Here is a 17,731-nt window from a genome sequence, read left to right on the forward strand (position 1 = left end):
GAGCGTCACTTGCCCAAACAACATGCTGACATTGGACACCGGGTCATTTTTTTTCTCATCTGTCGCATGGCAACCACTGAGCAACAGATAGATTGACCTTCAGCGTTCCAGGGTTCATGTTCTGGAAGCTGATCGTGCCTGGCAAGTGCATTGGGCATCCAAGTGTCTGAGGATGCTCGGAGCTGTAGTAACGGAAGACTATGACATCTTCTAGACACAATACTTGCTGTGCTATGAGACATGACGAGAGTGTCATCGTTTGTTTCTCGTGTACATATAAGTGCTGTCCTCGGTGCTGCTTAGTTGCTGATATCACACCATGCTTCAAACTCCATCCATCCTCTCTCCTAGGACTGAAACTCATACCACAATGCCTGCATCGAGACGTCCGGGCAAACTTAGCACTCGCTCCACATCTTGGAACTACTCTAATGCAGAATCCTTCAACGATGACATGTACTCAAACATGACCTTCTACGACCCACACAGCCCACCATCCTACGCAACCCTGCCCAAGAACTTCAACAAAAGACAACGCAAAACAGAAGCACTATCACCATACCACGACACGAAGAGACTGCTAGACGGCCATACCAGCGACTCAGGCTACGACTCCACCGACGACTCCACAACTCCAGAACCAGACTCCTGGCGTCCTCCAACTCGCCAGAACACACTTCTCAGACATCCCACCAACGACCGTAGCTGCAGATCAGACTATTACTCCATCGAAAGGCTATCAGCAGACGCCATCACACCACTCAGCATCGAGCACGGCATAGGTTCAAGCCCAAACAACACTTCCATCTCCTTCATCTGCTCCATGCAACCACTATCCCTCTTTCCTCCCTCGGCCACCTCGAACAACAAGAAACGCCGTCGAATCATCACCAACAACGACTTTTCAAAATCAGATGCAGATCCATTGACCTACATCCGCGACAATTGCGAAAACGCAACCAGAGCACTGTCAAGTCATCGCAAGCTTCACAATTGTGATTGTGACTTTGCGTGGTTGGATGATAGGAAGAGAGGTACGGGGACTGTGAGGAAGGGAGCAAAGGTCGACGAGAAACTCGGGCCGATGAGGCCGTGCAAGAAGACTTGGTTTACTGGGTGGTTTGTTAGACAGCATTTGGCCTATCATGATCGCTATTGTGCATGTTCATGCTTCGGGGTCAAGCATTGAATCTGTATATATTTTTCCCGCTAACGAATAAATGGAAAAATTCTTGGTCATCTCTAGAACGCACCTCATGTGCCGATTGTGGAAGCGTCTTGTGACTTAGTGTGGAATTTAGAGGTATGGATGTCTGTCAAGATTGTTGGCAAGATTATTATCAAGATCATCGTCGAAGCAAAGCCTGTGACGCGTATAGCTATGAGAATGCACAAGATCTTAGAGGGACAAGGTAGAGCCTGTCGAGATGCGGTGCACTCTAAGCTCGCTTTGGACAAGTCTCTGGTGTACAAGTCATCGTGCCTGCCTATGGTGAGATTGCCGCTCGAGACCTTCGCAGCTGGAGCGTGGAAGTGATGTGTTTTAGCACACTGGGGGTTAGGATTCTAAAAAGCCTCAAGAATGATACGGTATTGGCCAATAGATGTCAGCCGTATCGGCGAGATGCTCGTGCCTATCAAGCAAGGAGAGTAGGGGTGAGTTTGAGGAACGTTTATGCTTTTTAGATTTACACGATGTTACTGTACAGAGGATGGAGAAAGAAGCAGAAACATGAAGAGAACATGACTTAGTTCTTGCTTGTCCTTCTCTTGCCTTGGTTGCGCTCGCGCTCTTGCACAACGTGCTTGTTGGGGTTCCGCTTTGCACGAGTCTTGTAACCACCCTTGGCCGGGGTGCCCCAGATGGACACGGGGTGGACGTTACCCTTTGATTTACCTCTACCACCACCGTGAGGATGGTCGGCTGAAAAGAGAAGACAGTTAGATGAAGGGTTAAAGTAACGTTGATAGGGAGATCAAACTTACCGGCGTTCATAGCCAGACCACGGACGGTAGGACGGATGTTGAGCCATCTGCTGCGACCAGCCTTACCGAGTGTTCTGAAGTGGTGGTGGGGGTTGCTGGCAACACCAATGGTAGCGCAGGCCTCTGGGCTGACTCTTCTGACTTCACCACTCTGCAGACGGACTGTGACTTCCTTGACCTTCTTGCCAACCTCTTCCTTTGAAACAACGACGGCAAAGGTACCGGCACTGCGACAGAAGACGGCTCCCTTGCCTGTGGTAGATCCAACGGCGTAGATCTGGGTTCCGAGAGGGATCATGCGCACGGGCAAGCAGTTACCACGGAACGCGGTCTTTGCGGCGAGCATACCAGGGTCCATAACACCGCCCATGCTCTTCAACAACTCGCCGGGAATACCAGCACGGTAACTCTCGATGACGTCTCCAGCGCGCATACCATCGGCAGCCAGAACGTAACTCTTCTCTCCAGTCTTCTGCCTTGTGACGAGGGCCAGATGGGTGCTGCGGTTGGGGTCGTACTCGATGCGCTCGACAGTGTGCTTGCCAGGCTCCATGCGTTTGAAGTCTACTGTGCGGATACGTCTTCTGTGACCACCACCGCGGTGTCGCACAGTCACACGACCTGTGCAGTTACGACCACCCTTTCCGTGACCGACTTTGGCGAATGTGAGCTTGGCCAGAGGCTTTCCCTTCCACAGATGGTCGTTGACGGGACGGCGCAAGTGTCGTAAACTGGGCGTGCGAGGCTTGTATGTTCTGAGTTCGAAGCCACCGCGTCTTCGGCTTGGGGCAGCGGTGGGTGGGTTGAAGGCAACTGCATCGGTGCTTGTGGTCGTCGCCTCGCGGGTCGTTGTCGCTACTTTGGGACCCTCGGTGGAAGAGGCATATGTGCGGCGGGCGAAGGCATTGGTCGAGGCGCGGAACAGGCATTGAGCTTGCCTCCAGGGCTGCTGCTGCCATAGCCGTGGCTGCAACATGTTGTGTTATTAGGGTTGGTAGAGCACAAGGGCACGTCGAGAGATGTGAATTGTTCCAACGCCCGTTTCCGAGACTCTCTACACTCTAGAGCTGGCGCCAAGACATGGAAACATTTCTGGGAGGGAAGGAACGGTAGAAGTCCGGCGCTTTCCCTCATCCTCCTTGCTGAGTGCTGCTTTTTCCCTCGACCGCGCTTTCCGCCAGACGTGTTGTGTTTCCACAGCGATGAGACCTTGAGCTAAAGTGCTCTTTCCTGTCCTGCTGTCGCCCAAGGCATTCCATGGCTCTTATTCGTTCCAAATGCACAGGCCTACTCTATATAGCACACTGTATAACCACGACTGAAATACAAACTGTAAACGTTGATTGTTTTATGTCGTGTTGTGAAGACGTTGTGGGTGGTGATTAAGGCGCGAGGCTGGGAATTGTGATTTGTGCTTCTGACACGCCAGTCGTCATCTGCATTGCATGTCTGGGCCAAAATCGCGAGACGTGGAGCGCGAAGAGTCCGAGCTTTTGATGTTCAAAGCCAAAGCAAACAACATCTCTTCCAGTTCTCTCCAAATCTCTTCCCTCAGCATCCGCCCACGTCGTCAACGACATCTCTAATACACCCATCGACCGGTCGACGCACACGAGCAGCCGCGACTCCGAGTCCCTGCCGAATTGACCCAGCCCGCCGCATCGACCTGGTCCCCAAGCACGCCCAACTCCTACCCGGCGCGTCAATTGTTTCAAGAGCATCAGTATCCAGCAGTCCGCCCTCTTTGCTACACCTGTGCTGCTATTGCTCCCATCATATTCACCACACACTCTCCGTCTTCCCTCCGGCTCCAAAAGGTGTGTTTTCTCGCGTGTCCGAAGCCGATTACCCGATTCGGACGTGTTTGTTGTGCCCGCCCAGCCTGACTCGACCAAACCAAAGCAGCCGCTCCACCACTTCTCCAACAAGACCTTGACCAAGTCTTGACCATCTCATCTTCATATCAACATGCCTCCTGTAAGTATCACTTCGTCTCACCCTCACTGTCGCCGTCTCCTCCTCCCTCTTCACTCGTGCCAAGCCTCCCTTGCTACTCGACCTTGACGCGTCCACAACTAACGCAACATCATCCAGGCCAGAGCAGTTCGACGCGCCGTGACGAACGAGAACGATGATAATGCCGCCACCACTCGTCTGACACGCGCAAAGGCCGCCGCTCTGTCCCAGCCCGACGCGCTTACCGCTGCCGACCCACCTAAGAAGGCCGCCCTCGGTGTCAAGCGTGCCACTGTCACCAACACCACCGCTGCTGCCACCCAGCCTACCAGAAGACGCGCTGCCCTCGGCGATGTCAGCAACGTGACCAAGAACGAGACCATCGACACAAAGGCTGCCAAGGGTGTCAAGGTCAAGGATGCACAGAAGCCTACCGGCATCACCAAACCTTCATCCCGCACCACTTCGGCTCGCTCTGCCGCTCACATCAAGAGCGATGGCGCCGAGTCCAAGGTGAAGAGGCCTCTCTCGGGAACCTCGGGTAATGTCGCCAAGAAGAGACAGATGACAACCAAGATCCCCAAGGTCGATGAGGAGTTAGTGAAGGATGCTGTCAAGATTGAGGCTATCGAGGAAGAGGTGGAAAGCACAACTCCCAAGGAAGAGGAGGACTTGGACGAGCCCTTGCACAAGACCCTGGAGCAGCTGGCTGCCGAGGCCAAGGACCTGGACTCTGAAGACCTTGACGACCCTCTCATGGTTGCCGAATACGTTCACGAAATCTTCGACTACATGAAGGAGCTTGAGATCACAACACTGCCCAATGCCGAGTACATGGACAGCCAAGGCGAACTCGAGTGGAAGATGCGCGGCATCTTGGTTGACTGGTTGCTCGAAGTGCACACCCGCTTCCGTCTCCTGCCCGAGACTTTGTTCCTTGCTGTCAATATCATCGACCGTTTCCTCTCCGCCAAGGTTGTCCAGCTCGACCGTCTCCAATTGGTCGGTGTCACTGCCATGTTCATCGCTTCCAAGTACGAGGAGGTCCTGTCCCCTCACGTCCAGAACTTCCGTCACGTCGCCGACGACGGCTTCACCGAGCAAGAAATCCTCAGCGCTGAGCGCTTCATCCTTGCTGCTCTCGATTACGACCTGAGCTACCCCAACCCCATGAACTTCCTTCGCAGAATCTCGAAGGCCGACAACTACGACATCCAGACCCGCACTCTTGGCAAGTACCTTCTCGAAATCGGATGCCTCGACCACCGCTTCATCAAGTACCCCCCAAGCCATGTCGCCGCCGCTGCCATGTACCTCGCCCGTCTCGTCCTTGACCGTGGTGAATGGGTAAGCATATTCTATCCTCCCGTGTCGTGCCTTGTGTGCTAACCAACAATAGGATGCTACCCTCGCCACCTACGCCGGCTACACCGAGCAAGAAATCGAACCTGTCTTCAAGCTCATGGTCGACTACCTTCACGGTCCCGTCCAGCACGACGCCTTCTTCCGCAAGTACGCTAGCAAGAAGTTCCTGAAGGGTATGTGCTTTCAATCTTCTTCCTGCTTTATCCCTTGCTAACAACTCTCAGCCTCTATCGTCCTTCGTCAGTGGGCCAAGAAATTTGCCCCCATGTACCTCATCGACTGCGATCGTGATGGTAGCGAGACCCCTCAAATCTAGGCGTTTGAAGGTCGTCCCATGACTGCTTTTGGCTTTCCTGTCTGTCAGCCTTTCCAAAGCAACAAATGATCATCCTTGTCCCTTCAACTTGCTTTACACATGGTCCGGCGTTTCTCGACTTGCAGCACTTTACACCGCAACTGGCATGGCGTTTTCGGCGTTTAAAGCGATTCTCCATTCTGGATAATGCCGTCATTCTGTATCAGCTTCATCACGTCCACACGCAACAACAAGAGACTCCGTTCGTCAACGTGCTCCTTTTCCTTTTTCCTCCTTTCGCGAGCACCGAGTTCAGACATGGACCTTGTTCTTGGACACTCATGGCTCTTATGCTGTTGCACCATGGGCTTCTATCCTAGCAACATGTCGCCGTCGTCAAGACATGCAAGGACCTTTATGGGAGGTTCTATCTGCTGATTTCTAAACACGGATGGCTTTTCGCTGCTGCTGTTTTGTTCTTTTACATTTCTGCTGCTCTGTTTGTTCTTCTTTCTCTTCTTACAAGTATCAACTAGCTTTTTTATGCTACAGCTCCTCTTCGCTCATGCGCTGCAGGAAAATGTAGAATGATATCCATGGGAAGCTTGCTACTGGTGTGCATCGGAGATGGCAACGAGATCCAAGGGGGGGCGAAGATGTTGGATGAGACGGTGTGGTCAAATTGTATTGGTTGTTTCTTCCACTGTTTACCTCTTGCTCTTTTGCTTTCCACAGACTTGTAGTAGCGCGAATAGCCACAAGCATGTTGAACAATAAGAGTCAGTTGCACGAAATGTATGTCTGCGGTCTGCTCTAATGTGTACTCATTTGTGAAGGCTCATCGTGCCGATGCATCCGCAGTTGACTGAACAAGGGAAAGGGTGGTGAACTCCTGAGGATTTACTCTGCTGTTCCCTCGGGTCAACAAATATCAGCAATAGCGCAACATCGCGGGACGCCTCGAATGCCCTCTCCGGTATTGTAGTTGCTCGAGTTCAAAGCGAACGTGGCTCTCACAATTGCCGTACAGAAGAAAACAAGCAACCTCTCATGCAAGAATGTCGATCACCCGCGAGCATCCCGAGCCGCAGAGAGTGTCATCATCATTTGTCCATTTTGTTTTTTGGTGTTCTATCATTTCGCATGCTTCTCCAGAGCACGTTGTTCGAATGTTCAGGGTCATTGGATGTGAATGCTTAGGGCGGCAGGCAAAGGATGTGTAGTTGCCCTTTGCTGCTGCATATGCTTGCGTGGTATTTCATTTGTTTGATAGTCTTCAGTCGTCATGGAGCGGCAGAAGACGTAGAGTGGGAATATCGCTGCTTGTTAAATACCCGAGGGCTGCAGTTGTAAACTCTCGATAATCAGACACTTCGAACTCAATCGACTCTCACGAGAAAACCAAGTCTTCACATCTCACCATGCGTACCTTTACCGCCTTCTTCACTCTTCTCTTGGCTTTGCTTTTTACTTCGCAAGTTCTCGCAGGTCCAGTCCTCGAGGTCAGTATGGTATGCTAATACTGAGCTTGATGTTGACATATCATACCAGGCACGTCAGAACTCCAGCAGCGCTACTGCGACTACTTCTTCGTCTTCTAGCACTTCGTCGTACAACGCTGCTACGGATACACAGAGTGGTGTTCCTGCTGGTGTTGGTACCGGCTCATCTGGCTCAGGCGAGGGTTCTTCGGGTCAGAACAGTAATACTAGCACCAGTGATGGTGTCGCAATATATGGTCAGTCGTTGAATCGCGCTGTGTCTGGCTGGTACTGACTGATCACAGCTGTTTCTGGAAGTGTATTGAGCATCATTGGCTTCGGTGCTATCCTCTTCGCGCTGTGAGATGTATGATTATTCGAGTGTGAAAACGATCCGGCAATCGATGTTGGTCGGCAAGGCGAGAACTACGCTCATGATAGATGTGGAGTTGGTGTTTAGATTATGCATATATGTGTAACGAAATGATCTTTGATCTAAGGCAGAGTGTATCCACCGTCTATAACCATATTTGCGCCAGTCATGTAGCCTGCTTCTGTCAGTCGCAACTTGCGAAGGCGTATGGCACAACTCACAACAAGCATCGGATGCCAGAAAGACATACGCCTAAAGCAAAATCGTTAGCTCTCGTCTTCCAGACAAATGTTTCGAGATACTGACAGATTTGAGCTCCGCGGCCTTTGCCATACGAGCGCCAGGAATCATATCGAACCACTTGTTTCTCCACTCCTCGGGATGAATCGACAGGATATCAGTCTCAACAAACCCAGGCGAGATGCAATTGACTCTGGCAAACTCAGTCCACTCAACCGCCAAGGACTTTGCCAGATGTACCAAAGCAGCTTTGGACGCATTGTATGCGGCCTGTTTCTGTGGAATATTGACCAGAATAGCACTGACCGAGGCCGTGAATATCATTGAGTTGCTACCCCCTTGTTTCTCAAAGATCTTGCCTGCAGCTTGGGCAGTGTACATTGCACCATCAAGATTGACGCTCATGATGTCGCGCCATTGGTCTTCGGAATAGTCGAGACCGGGGACTTGAGATGCGATGCCAGCGTTGGCGACACATACGTCTAGTTTACCAAAGTCTTTGGCGATCTGGTTGATGGTGTCTGTGATGTCTTTCTTGTTGGTGACATCGGCCTTGTACGCGGAGACCTAATCGAAGAAGGATAATTAGTATGGTTCTCAGTATAGGAAGTGTCATTCGAATTCTTATGTGGTGTGTTCGCAATCCATTGTACGTACCCGCGAGCCAGTCTCTTTGGCAATCTTAGCGGCAGTCTCTGGAGCAGAGTTGCTAGTGGTATAGATCAAGGCAACAGATGCGCCGGCTTCTGCAAGACCGCGGACTACTTCGAGTCCGATTCCTCGTGCTCCTCCGGTCACAGCGGCGACCTTTCCTCTCAAGGAGAATTGCGACAAGACGGGTGCATCGACATTTTCCGGGCGATAGAGCGGCATTGTTGCTGTTTAGGTGATTTCGAGTATCGGGTTTGTCACAGGCAGCCAAGGGAAGAGATCAAAGAGGGAAATGCGAGAGAGAAAGTATGGAGGACCGCTCCATCATGGCGTGACAAGGCAGCTACCATCTACTGATGATCGCGACTTCTTCTTCTTCGACAGCACACCTGCCTTGGGGAGAATCAACACCTTCGCATATCAAGAAGTGGAGAGTGGATGAAGGAGGATGGTTTCGGCAATCGGTACACAGTCACCCTGGCCAAGCTTTTCAGCCATGCCGATCAATTATGGTTCATTAATTACTGCCCGTAAACTTCCGTCTCATCGATTGGTATCTTCGTGATGATTGCAGTCCAGCAACTCAATAGCTTGATCCCGTGGAATCTCGTCGATCTGTGCTCTTGATGGTCACATCCCGTCCTTTACTCGTCCGATTGATGAATTCGGCATTAAAAACATCGTTCTCGTCATATCTCGTGCAAGCAGCCTCGTAATCTTTCTCGAATCCAGTAATGAGAAATCGTTTGACAACCCTTTGCCGAGCTATCTCAGGTTCGACCTCGACGAACCACCGCTCGTGCACCATGTCTCCAATCCTTGTCCAAGGGAGATCTTCGCAAAGCACATAGAGACCCTCGAAGATGACTATAGATGCATCACCAGCGACATTTAGGTTGTGGGCTTCGACATCCTCCACGTGTATTGTGAATGGTGATTTGATGTCGTTTTGTTCCGTGGTCTGTTTCTGGATTTGCTGAACAAGATCGACGGCCGCTGCTCCTTTGAATGTCCAAGACGGGCTTTTGGGTAAGATGCTACTGGTATCATTGTGTGACTCTTGGGAGCATCCATCCACTGATATTACAGAGCAAGAGACACCGCTCTGGTTGACGATTTTGGCGATTTTTGAGGCTATCCGGCCTTTTCCTGAGCCAGGAGGGCCAGCGAGGGCGATGAGTAGGCGTTTGTTTTGTTTTCTGGACGCATCTGGGTCCGGTAGAGCCTGGTAGCACGCCAGAGCACGTGTTGCCAGATCGTAGTAGCTTTGGCCCATGTGTTCAATTGCCGAGAAATGGTATGTTTGCCGGAAGTTATCGGTTCTGAGGTAGAGGTGGGATGTACACCTTAATGGGCGATCGAATGTAGAGAAGGTGAAAATCAACGTTACCGCATCAAAGGCCTAGAGATCGGCCCAAAGGCCTTTTAAACAAGACCAAACCGATAATGACGCCCTGCACTGGGTTCTGTAGGGCCAGGAAATTGCGTCCCTGCTTATTTTCGCGATGCTCCAGTTTTCCCCCATCCTCGCGAGGGGTGTGGGGTCTAAAACCCGGGCGCGATGACACCAAAGTATCCTAGGCATGTGCTAAAGTTCGTCATCTGGACCTTACCTCTAAAAGTCGCTTCTTCAGTGAGAGTTATTAGTAGAGCGGAGCGATACTTTCCAAGGACGGATGATTGTTATGGGAGAACTGACCAGACTCCATGTTCATGCAACACCTATTTTCTGACAGCTGCACGAGTGACACAGAAAGACGTACCGGAAAATATCGATCCACGACTGCCTCTCTGGGCAGCGGCCCGACTACCGACGGAGATGTGTCAAGTAACGTCTAGGTCTGGGTTCGCTCTGACCAAGAGAAACAGGTGAGTCGGTGACGGTGTGCACCGCTCCGCAGAGAGGGGGAGTCTCTGCCTGTCCTGCCCGTCGTGCTTGGGTACACAGGAGACTTGCAACGTCCTGGATAAAGGGCGTTGCATGTCTGCCAATGGTCTCTTCACCTCAAAACGTCAAGGGGACAGAGAAACATTCCTTCCTCGGTCATGACTGTGAGTGGGTTCCAAGATCCGGTCCTTCTCTGGCTGTTTTAGCACGGCAATGCGTCTGCCAAGCCACGGCACCGGATGCCTTCCGTGTTGCTGACTACGTCGACCAGAACCCATCCTTTGTGCTGCGAGCTGTCAAAGATGTCGCATTCGAAGATAGAGAGATCCCCAAACTCCGTGATGAACACGAAGTAAGGGTTCAGATTGCGCAGACTGGAATTTGTGGAAGTGATGTAAGCTCCGTCCACATTTCGATTTGTTATCCGTACCGGTTCTAAGTGTCGCAGGTACACTAGTAAGAAGAATCACTATTATCTTCGGAACTCGCCTTTTGACACAGCTCCAGCTGGCAGCGTGGTCGTATCGGAGACTTTACACTTCGAAGCCCTATCGTGCTTGGTCATGAGTCTTCCGGCACTGTTGTTGAGGTTGGCGGAGCAGTCAAAAACCTGAAGCAGGGTGACCGGGTCGCCATCGAGCCCGGAGTTCCATGCCGACGGTGCTCCTATTGTCGTGGTGGTGGTAAGAGTTCTTCCAACCCTGGACTCACTGCACGAGAAACTGATTCTCTTACAGAGTACAACTTGTGTAACGACACTATTTTTGCAGCTACGCCGCCATGGGATGGTGAGTCTCAATGCAAAACCAACGACAACTGGGTCATGAGCTGATCACGACCAGGCACACTTGCCAAGTTTTATACCGTTGCAAGCGACTATTGTTACAAGATTCCAGACTCTATGAGTATGGAAGAAGCTGCTATGGTCGAGCCAACAGCCGTTGCTGTACAGATAGCAAAGGTTGCTGATTTGAGAGCCAACCAGACAGTGCTCGTGTTTGGATGTGGACCAATCGGTGTTCTTTGTCAAGCAGTAGCGAAGGCATACGGTGCCCGGAAAGTAATCGGAGTCGATATCGTGAAGTCACGACTTGACTTTGCGAAGTCATACGGTGCTGACGCTGTATTCCTACCACCGAAGCCTGACCAAGGAGTCGATCCCATGGAACACTCTGAGAAGGTTGCGGCCATGATCAAGAAAGAGTTTGATCTCGGCGAGGGTGCAGAAGTGGTTTTGGAGTGTACTGGAGCCGAACAATCGATTCAGACTGGCATTTTTGCTGCAAAGAAAGGTGGCACCTACGTACAAGCAGGTATGGGCAAGGAAAACGTGCTGTTTCCCATAACGACGGCTTGTATCAGAGCCTTGAACATCCGTGGCTCCATCAGATATACTAAAGCTTGCTATCCGGATGCAGTTGAGCTGGTGGCTTCAGGGAAGATCGACGTCAAGCGATTGATCACCAACAGGTTCAAGTTTGAGGAGGCAGAGAAAGCCTTTGAACTCGTCAAAGCCGGCAGGGAGGACGTCTTCAAGGTGATCATCGAAGGCGTCCAGGACTAACGATCAGGAAGAGACCTGATCAACATTTCTGTATCTTGAATATATTCTCCCAGTGTCAGACCATACTTCCAGAGGGCCTGTCGAAAGGCCGATGCTTCCGATATCTTGTTGTGGCTGGGTCAAGATCTCGATACTACTTTGCTGAACAGTACACCGTGGTTATCACCATCTGCTTTGACGTGACACACACAGGTAAGGTACCTACATGTGACATATGAGAGATAACACAATCCGGTTCCTCCCGTGGCTTTGTATATATCGTGTCAGGGACTAAGTTTGGAAGGATCTCGATGTCGTGCCGTGGTCGCACCTGCATGCGTCTACAGGCTTTGCAAGTGCCTGCAGCCTCCAATTCATTCGTATCACTGAGAAATTCCACGACGACAATTCACTGTATAGTCTGAGATCAGGCGGATGCAAGAGACCGTGGTTGAAAGAAGTATAAACAAATGATCAGGATTGGCAATGAATGTTGCTAAGAGTTGATGAGCGCGGCCCACCATACGCCCGTTGTAGAGTTCCAAGCTGGAGGATCACAGGTGGTGGCTGTCCCGATTGACACAAGGAAGTAATGCGACTCATGTACCCACCCAGCAAAGATAAGGGGAGACTGTCCACCGGTTCACGTGTGGTGATATGCGTCAGTGGTCTGCTTGCGGGGTTGCTGTGGGGTTGAGAACTCCGGGGACTCCACCTTCACCAAGCCATGCGGGTTAGCGTGCGGGATGTGATAGACGGCGGCGGAATATAGGGACGATGAAGAGGCGCGGATCACTATAAGTAGAAGAGACCGTCTCTTGTCATAGTGCCACTTAAGCACAGCAATTCAACCACTGCTCTATACTTGACAGCACTATGAAGGACGCAGATATCGTTGGCCAATCCTTGGCCGAGGTCTTGCCTCAAACCAACAAATACTGGTTCCAGCACAAGCATCTACTCCAACTGAACCTCCTTCTTCTCGTTCCTCTCCTCTCATCTTCAGTGGCAGGTTATGATGGTGAGAAGCTTGGCCTCCGATGCATTGCTCTGTGTCACAGTAGCTGACAGATCTAAGGGTCGCTTATGAACGGTCTCCAATCCCTCCATCAATGGCGCGACTACTTTGGTAATCCAGTTGGGACCAAACTTGGACTGATAAACGCCGCTCAGTCTATTGGGTCAGTTGTGGTCTTGCCAGTCGTCGGCTGGGCAAGTGACCGCTGGGGAAGAAGATTGGTCCTCCTCGCAGGCATCATCGGTGTCGTATTGGCAACAATCATCCAGGCTACTTCAACGACCCTAGCCCAGCTTGTTGTTTCTCGTCTAGTAGTGGGTGCCTCGGGAATGTTTGTCGTTCAACCGGCACCTATGCTCATCGCCGAGCTCGCATACCCGACCCATCGAGGAAAGTACACCAGCGCCTTCTGGACGATGTACTACCTCGGAGCGATCCTTGCTAGTTGGACATGTTTCGGTTGCGAGAGCATCCAGAGCAATTGGGCCTGGCGTATTCCTACCATCATGCAAGCAGCATACCCTCTGGTTCAAGCGACCTTCTGGATGTGGGTGCCGGAGTCACCTCGTTGGTTGATTGCACAAGACCGCGCACCAGAGGCCATGGCAATCTTGGCCAAGTATCATGCTGGCGGGGACACCAACAGTCCATTGGTCGTCCGAGAGATGAGCGAGATTGTTGATGCCATCCGCATGGAGAAAGAGATCAAAACACCAGGCTGGGGAGCATTGGTTGAGACACCTGGCAATCGCAAGCGGTTGTTCATTGCCGTGTTCCTCGGCGCTGCTGCACAGTGGAATGGCATCGGCGTTGTGTCATACTACCTTACACTCGTGCTCAACAGCGTTGGCATTACGGACTCATTCACACAAACGCTCCTCAATGGATTATTGCAGATATTCAATTTCGCGGCCGCCCTATCTGCGGCTTTCCTTGTTGATCGACTCGGTCGTCGAACGTTGTTCATCTGGTCGGGCTTCGGAATGCTGATATCTTATATCGTGTGGACCGCATGCTCAGCAGTCAATAGCATGAATGGAAGCAAACCGGCAGGTATCGTGGTGATCGTCTGTCTGTTTACATTGTAAGCATAAGCATTATCCTGTATGTGGGATGAAATTTCACTAACTCGGGCAGCTACTACCACTATGACATTGCTTATACGCCACTACTAATGTCATATCCAGTAAGCTGAGAGCCTAGACCTTGTAACAAAGAACAATGCTGACCAGAGCCCTCAGACTGAGATTTTCCCGTACAGCCTTCGAAGCAAGGGGCTTACCTGCGAACTCCTCTCGATCTATATATCGCTGGTCATCGCTGCTTTCACCAACCCGATTGGCCTCGAGAATCTTGGATGGAAGTTTTACATAGTATTCTGCTGTTTCCTAGTCGTGATTCTTGCAGTCACTTACTGGACCTTCCCAGAGACCAAAGGACATTCGCTGGAAGAGATTGTGCAGATCTTCGATGGTCCACAAGCAATGAGAGATGTAGAGGAGAGCGAGAAGGAGGTCAAGAAAGGCTTCGAGGTCGAGGCTACCGAGAAGATTGAGCGAGTCTGATGATTTCCAGCTTTCCCATGTACAAGAGTATATTAAGCAATTCGATATTAAAACGCACAGTTCCTTCGTCAAATAGGAAGCACCCATTGAGAATCGTGATATTATCGGCTCTCAGTGGACTGATCTACCACCTGGAAAGAACTGTGCATTTTGATAGCTTTGACTCTGGCTATGCGTGGTCATGGGAGTGAGCCAATAATTGTGCACGTACCAATGGCTCATGGTCGCTCTTTCCTCGAAGACCGAGACCACAATGTGACATGTGGAGCAAGCACTCTCGCAAGCCAACACACGAAGGCGAATCCAAGTTATTGAGTCCAGTTCCAACTTTGTGGCATCGACTCAAGATCAACGTGCCCCTGATTCGTGACAAATGCCCATTGTGGATCGCTCATAAGCAGATCGGTGCTTGCAGGACTAGCATTTGGCCACATCATAGAATAGACATTGTTGATCTGAGTCTGTGGGCTCTCTTCTGTAGCGACCAGAGGAGCATTGCCAGAGACTGACGTAGAAGTTGTCGGGTCGAGAAAGTGTCCACAAAGACGCATGATCACAGACTGACATTCAATGCTACTGGGGTTGATTGCGTTCATCTCAGTCATGACCGAAAGGGTCTGCTGAATTTGTGAGCGCCAGTCCGAGGCTAGTGGATCGTTTGGTTGGTTGCGCAGACACAAACATGGTATCAAAGAAGCTTGGAAGATGAAATACCTAGTTGTTGTTAGTACGATTGATATGGACCCGAGGCGGACATACTTACAGAGAATACCAAGCAGCTAGTCTGTTGTGCACTCCAGAAGACCAGAATGTACGTATCGAAGAGATAGTTGTTTTTGCTTCATGAAGGCACCGATCGATTGCAGCTTGTTCTGAAGGAGGTGGACCCAATCCGTCCGATCCCTTAGCTGAGCTCAGCACGCTGCGAATTACGAACGGGCGGTACATGATAATTCGGAAGTTTCGAGCCCTGTTATGCATGATATGATGGCCGAGAGCGAATTTTGCAGGCACCTGCGCGACTTCAGCATACCATGGACCAAGGTTACGAAGCCAATTGCCTAGCAACTGATCATCAAGACTTAAAAGCTCAGAGGCTGATGGATAGGGTATAGAGATGACTCGTGTGTATATTCCAGCAGTCGCTTGATGAAATTTGGCTTGAGCGAGCATCAGACTGTATGTTGTGATGGTTTGTCGACTCTCCGGCCAAGATCTGGTGGCGTTGGTAAGATCTCGATCGTGTATGTTCGAAGGCAAGGATATCTCTATGCCTCTGTCCGGCCAAGACCACGGTCTACCAAATGTTACGAGTGCACCAGCGAAGAAATTGTACAACGTCCACCACATGCGTCGCCTGTTTTCGATGGCTAATGGGGGCAGTTTCCAGTTGGCGAACTCTTTGTGTAGACCGAGACCCATAGCCATGTGCAAAGCGAGTCCGAGATAATTATATCCACTGTACAGCACAAGTCAGCAAAAGTGTGAGGAACGATCGCATAGAACTTAGTGCTCAGCCTCCGCACCAGAAGTCGGACTTTCATACCTGTTTGGCTTTCCTCTTTTCTGTAAGAAATTGGACATCAGGACCAATACCTGCAGTAGAGTGACATTACCTTTCTCCAGCACATCAATCTTGACATTTAGCTTGGCAGCCTCGAACAACTTGAGGTCGTCGTTGCTCTTCTCATCCGTCGTAGTGGCTGTTGAGAACAAGCCGATAGCACCTATCATATATACCAGCGCTTCGAAAGCTTTGCCGTTGGGTCGAGGTATAATCGAGGAATATTGTGCCCTGAACGTAGGCTCGTGTACGATAGGATATTGTAGATGATAGGATGCGAAGTATGCATCAATGGCAGAGTCGAGATCAATATCCGCAAGACCGAGCTCTTCGTAAGCTAGATCTTTGTTGTCGTGAACTATGTGCTCCTGTGTATTGGTCTTTCGCCGTTGTCTGGCAGTGTTCCGCGGTTCAGCATCAGGCATTAGCAGGCGCAACATCGCGGCGCCAGATGATGTCCCTAGGTATCCAGCTCCTCGTTCTTCCACAGTCAGCGAGGCCATGCCATCCACAACCTCTTCGTCTTCGACCGTGGCCGTGTGTTCACGTTGCTGGACGGTGTCATCAAGATGACTTGCAGTCACACGAGAGATCTCATCCCAACTGAAATCGTCTACTTCTGAGGGAGGTTCTTCTGGCAAGCCACTGCCGCCATCATCTTGTTGGTAATTATCAAGAAGTTGATGCTCCAGCATTTCAGGGTGGATAGAAGTCGCTGAATCCAAGAATGCGTCTGGGTGGACAAACGGCATTTGCTCTGCTGTGCCACTGGTCTGATGTTCAGGCACATTCTCAATACTACTCGTGTGCATAAGAGAAGCCAGCTTTTCTTCTGCAGCAATGGCTCTACGTTCAGCCACCCTAGCTCTCATCTCAGCACGCCGTAGCTTCTCCTCGACCTCTGTAAGATTCTTTCTCGTCAATGGCGTCCGCCCGGCGGCCTTCTCATACAGACAGTGACGTCGATTACGAGAGCACGAAGTGCATTCTGGCAATGCGCGATCGCATTTTCCTTTCCTGCGTCGACATTCATTGCAGTTCGTCTCACTGACACCTAGACTTGTCGACATGAGGAGCAGATTGAGGTGACTCGATCATATGTGTGGAGGCTGTAATGCGACGTGTAGAGGATGTCGCGTGGTGATTGAGTAATCGTGCACGGTCCTCCCAGATGGCGTGGCTGGGGAATGGCTGGTGCCGTGAACTTCACCTTCCCAAGTCAATTACCTTCCTGTCATCATATTGTGTGCTGTAGATGTCGTTCCACATTCCCAGCGAGAGCCAAAATGTTGGTTCAACAAACTCGATGGCTGAGATGCTCTACGAACTGTATACCAGGGTTCATTGAATCGGAAAACACGATGATCAAGTCTTTTACGGACGGCAATATCTCGTTTTTGAAACCCATTCTACCTTAGAACACGGTATGATCTGAGAAAGAGACGGTAAAGAAACAGAACTTGCAAAGCCACGATGCTTGGTTGATGCCTTCCGCGACGCTGCCTGATGACCGTCGTTCGCCCTGAGAATGAGAGGCACCTTGGCTTACCATGGCCGGATTCTAGCGAACCAGACGCTGAACTACTGAAAGGGATCGGGTAGGATGAGCTGGGTCAAAAGATGCTTCGAGGCTTCTAGGTCTGTCTTGACAGCCATCTCCTTTGTGAGTAAACATCGCTCGCGGTGCCGGATCCGGAAATGCACCCTTTGTTCTCGGCAAACTCGAGTTGATACCGTCGAGATACAAATTGGACGCAACAGACCCAAACACGGACGACTGCATCACCTCCAACGCATCTCCAAAGA

At 50.9% G+C, this 17,731-nt stretch overlaps 10 protein-coding genes across 10 annotated transcripts; 6 read left to right on the forward strand and 4 right to left on the reverse strand.

Annotated features, from left to right (window-relative positions):
- Nucleotides 1–370: 370 nt before the first annotated feature.
- On the forward strand, nt 371–1,189 carry M436DRAFT_81215 (uncharacterized protein; the record flags this gene model as incomplete). Its single annotated transcript, XM_013572817.1, has 1 exon — nt 371–1,189. The coding sequence occupies one exon, from the start codon at nt 371–373 to the stop codon at nt 1,187–1,189; it is 819 nt and encodes a 272-aa protein (XP_013428271.1).
- Nucleotides 1,190–1,748: 559 nt separating this feature from the next.
- M436DRAFT_72193 (ribosomal protein L2) lies at nt 1,749–2,962 on the reverse strand (the record flags this gene model as incomplete). The annotated part of the gene is made up of 2 exons (XM_013572737.1): nt 1,749–1,924; nt 1,987–2,962. The coding sequence occupies 2 exons, from the start codon at nt 2,960–2,962 to the stop codon at nt 1,749–1,751; spliced, it is 1,152 nt and encodes a 383-aa protein (XP_013428191.1).
- Nucleotides 2,963–3,954: 992 nt separating this feature from the next.
- On the forward strand, nt 3,955–5,623 carry M436DRAFT_72194 (A/B/D/E cyclin; the record flags this gene model as incomplete). The annotated part of the gene is made up of 4 exons (XM_013572738.1): nt 3,955–3,963; nt 4,081–5,289; nt 5,342–5,480; nt 5,532–5,623. 4 exons carry the CDS (start codon nt 3,955–3,957, stop codon nt 5,621–5,623), a joined length of 1,449 nt encoding a protein of 482 aa, XP_013428192.1.
- Nucleotides 5,624–5,688: 65 nt separating this feature from the next.
- M436DRAFT_45754 (uncharacterized protein) lies at nt 5,689–5,982 on the forward strand (the record flags this gene model as incomplete). The annotated part of the gene is made up of 1 exon (XM_013572635.1): nt 5,689–5,982. The coding sequence occupies one exon, from the start codon at nt 5,689–5,691 to the stop codon at nt 5,980–5,982; it is 294 nt and encodes a 97-aa protein (XP_013428089.1).
- Nucleotides 5,983–7,023: 1,041 nt separating this feature from the next.
- On the forward strand, nt 7,024–7,447 carry M436DRAFT_63152 (uncharacterized protein; the record flags this gene model as incomplete). The annotated part of the gene is made up of 3 exons (XM_013572656.1): nt 7,024–7,113; nt 7,154–7,340; nt 7,389–7,447. 3 exons carry the CDS (start codon nt 7,024–7,026, stop codon nt 7,445–7,447), a joined length of 336 nt encoding a protein of 111 aa, XP_013428110.1.
- Nucleotides 7,448–7,578: 131 nt separating this feature from the next.
- Nucleotides 7,579–8,569, reverse strand: M436DRAFT_44618 (oxidoreductase; the record flags this gene model as incomplete). The annotated part of the gene is made up of 4 exons (XM_013572426.1): nt 7,579–7,631; nt 7,678–7,708; nt 7,763–8,263; nt 8,354–8,569. 4 exons carry the CDS (start codon nt 8,567–8,569, stop codon nt 7,579–7,581), a joined length of 801 nt encoding a protein of 266 aa, XP_013427880.1.
- Nucleotides 8,570–8,930: 361 nt separating this feature from the next.
- M436DRAFT_72196 (P-loop containing nucleoside triphosphate hydrolase protein) lies at nt 8,931–9,623 on the reverse strand (the record flags this gene model as incomplete). The annotated part of the gene is made up of 1 exon (XM_013572739.1): nt 8,931–9,623. The coding sequence occupies one exon, from the start codon at nt 9,621–9,623 to the stop codon at nt 8,931–8,933; it is 693 nt and encodes a 230-aa protein (XP_013428193.1).
- A 715-nt stretch (nt 9,624–10,338) lies between these two features.
- On the forward strand, nt 10,339–11,799 carry M436DRAFT_81220 (GroES-like protein; the record flags this gene model as incomplete). Its single annotated transcript, XM_013572818.1, has 5 exons — nt 10,339–10,629; nt 10,684–10,691; nt 10,743–10,918; nt 10,973–11,023; nt 11,078–11,799. 5 exons carry the CDS (start codon nt 10,339–10,341, stop codon nt 11,797–11,799), a joined length of 1,248 nt encoding a protein of 415 aa, XP_013428272.1.
- An 855-nt stretch (nt 11,800–12,654) lies between these two features.
- Nucleotides 12,655–14,361, forward strand: M436DRAFT_44685 (general substrate transporter; the record flags this gene model as incomplete). The annotated part of the gene is made up of 4 exons (XM_013572445.1): nt 12,655–12,799; nt 12,857–13,880; nt 13,934–13,982; nt 14,038–14,361. 4 exons carry the CDS (start codon nt 12,655–12,657, stop codon nt 14,359–14,361), a joined length of 1,542 nt encoding a protein of 513 aa, XP_013427899.1.
- A 308-nt stretch (nt 14,362–14,669) lies between these two features.
- M436DRAFT_44931 (uncharacterized protein) lies at nt 14,670–16,995 on the reverse strand (the record flags this gene model as incomplete). The annotated part of the gene is made up of 3 exons (XM_013572491.1): nt 14,670–15,075; nt 15,125–15,820; nt 15,908–16,995. The coding sequence occupies 3 exons, from the start codon at nt 16,993–16,995 to the stop codon at nt 14,670–14,672; spliced, it is 2,190 nt and encodes a 729-aa protein (XP_013427945.1).
- Between the last annotated feature and the right edge of the window lie 736 nt (nt 16,996–17,731).

Source organism: Aureobasidium namibiae (assembly GCF_000721765.1).
Source record: "Aureobasidium namibiae CBS 147.97 unplaced genomic scaffold scaffold_7, whole genome shotgun sequence".
NCBI classification, from domain to species: Eukaryota; Fungi; Ascomycota; class Dothideomycetes; order Dothideales; family Saccotheciaceae; genus Aureobasidium; species Aureobasidium namibiae.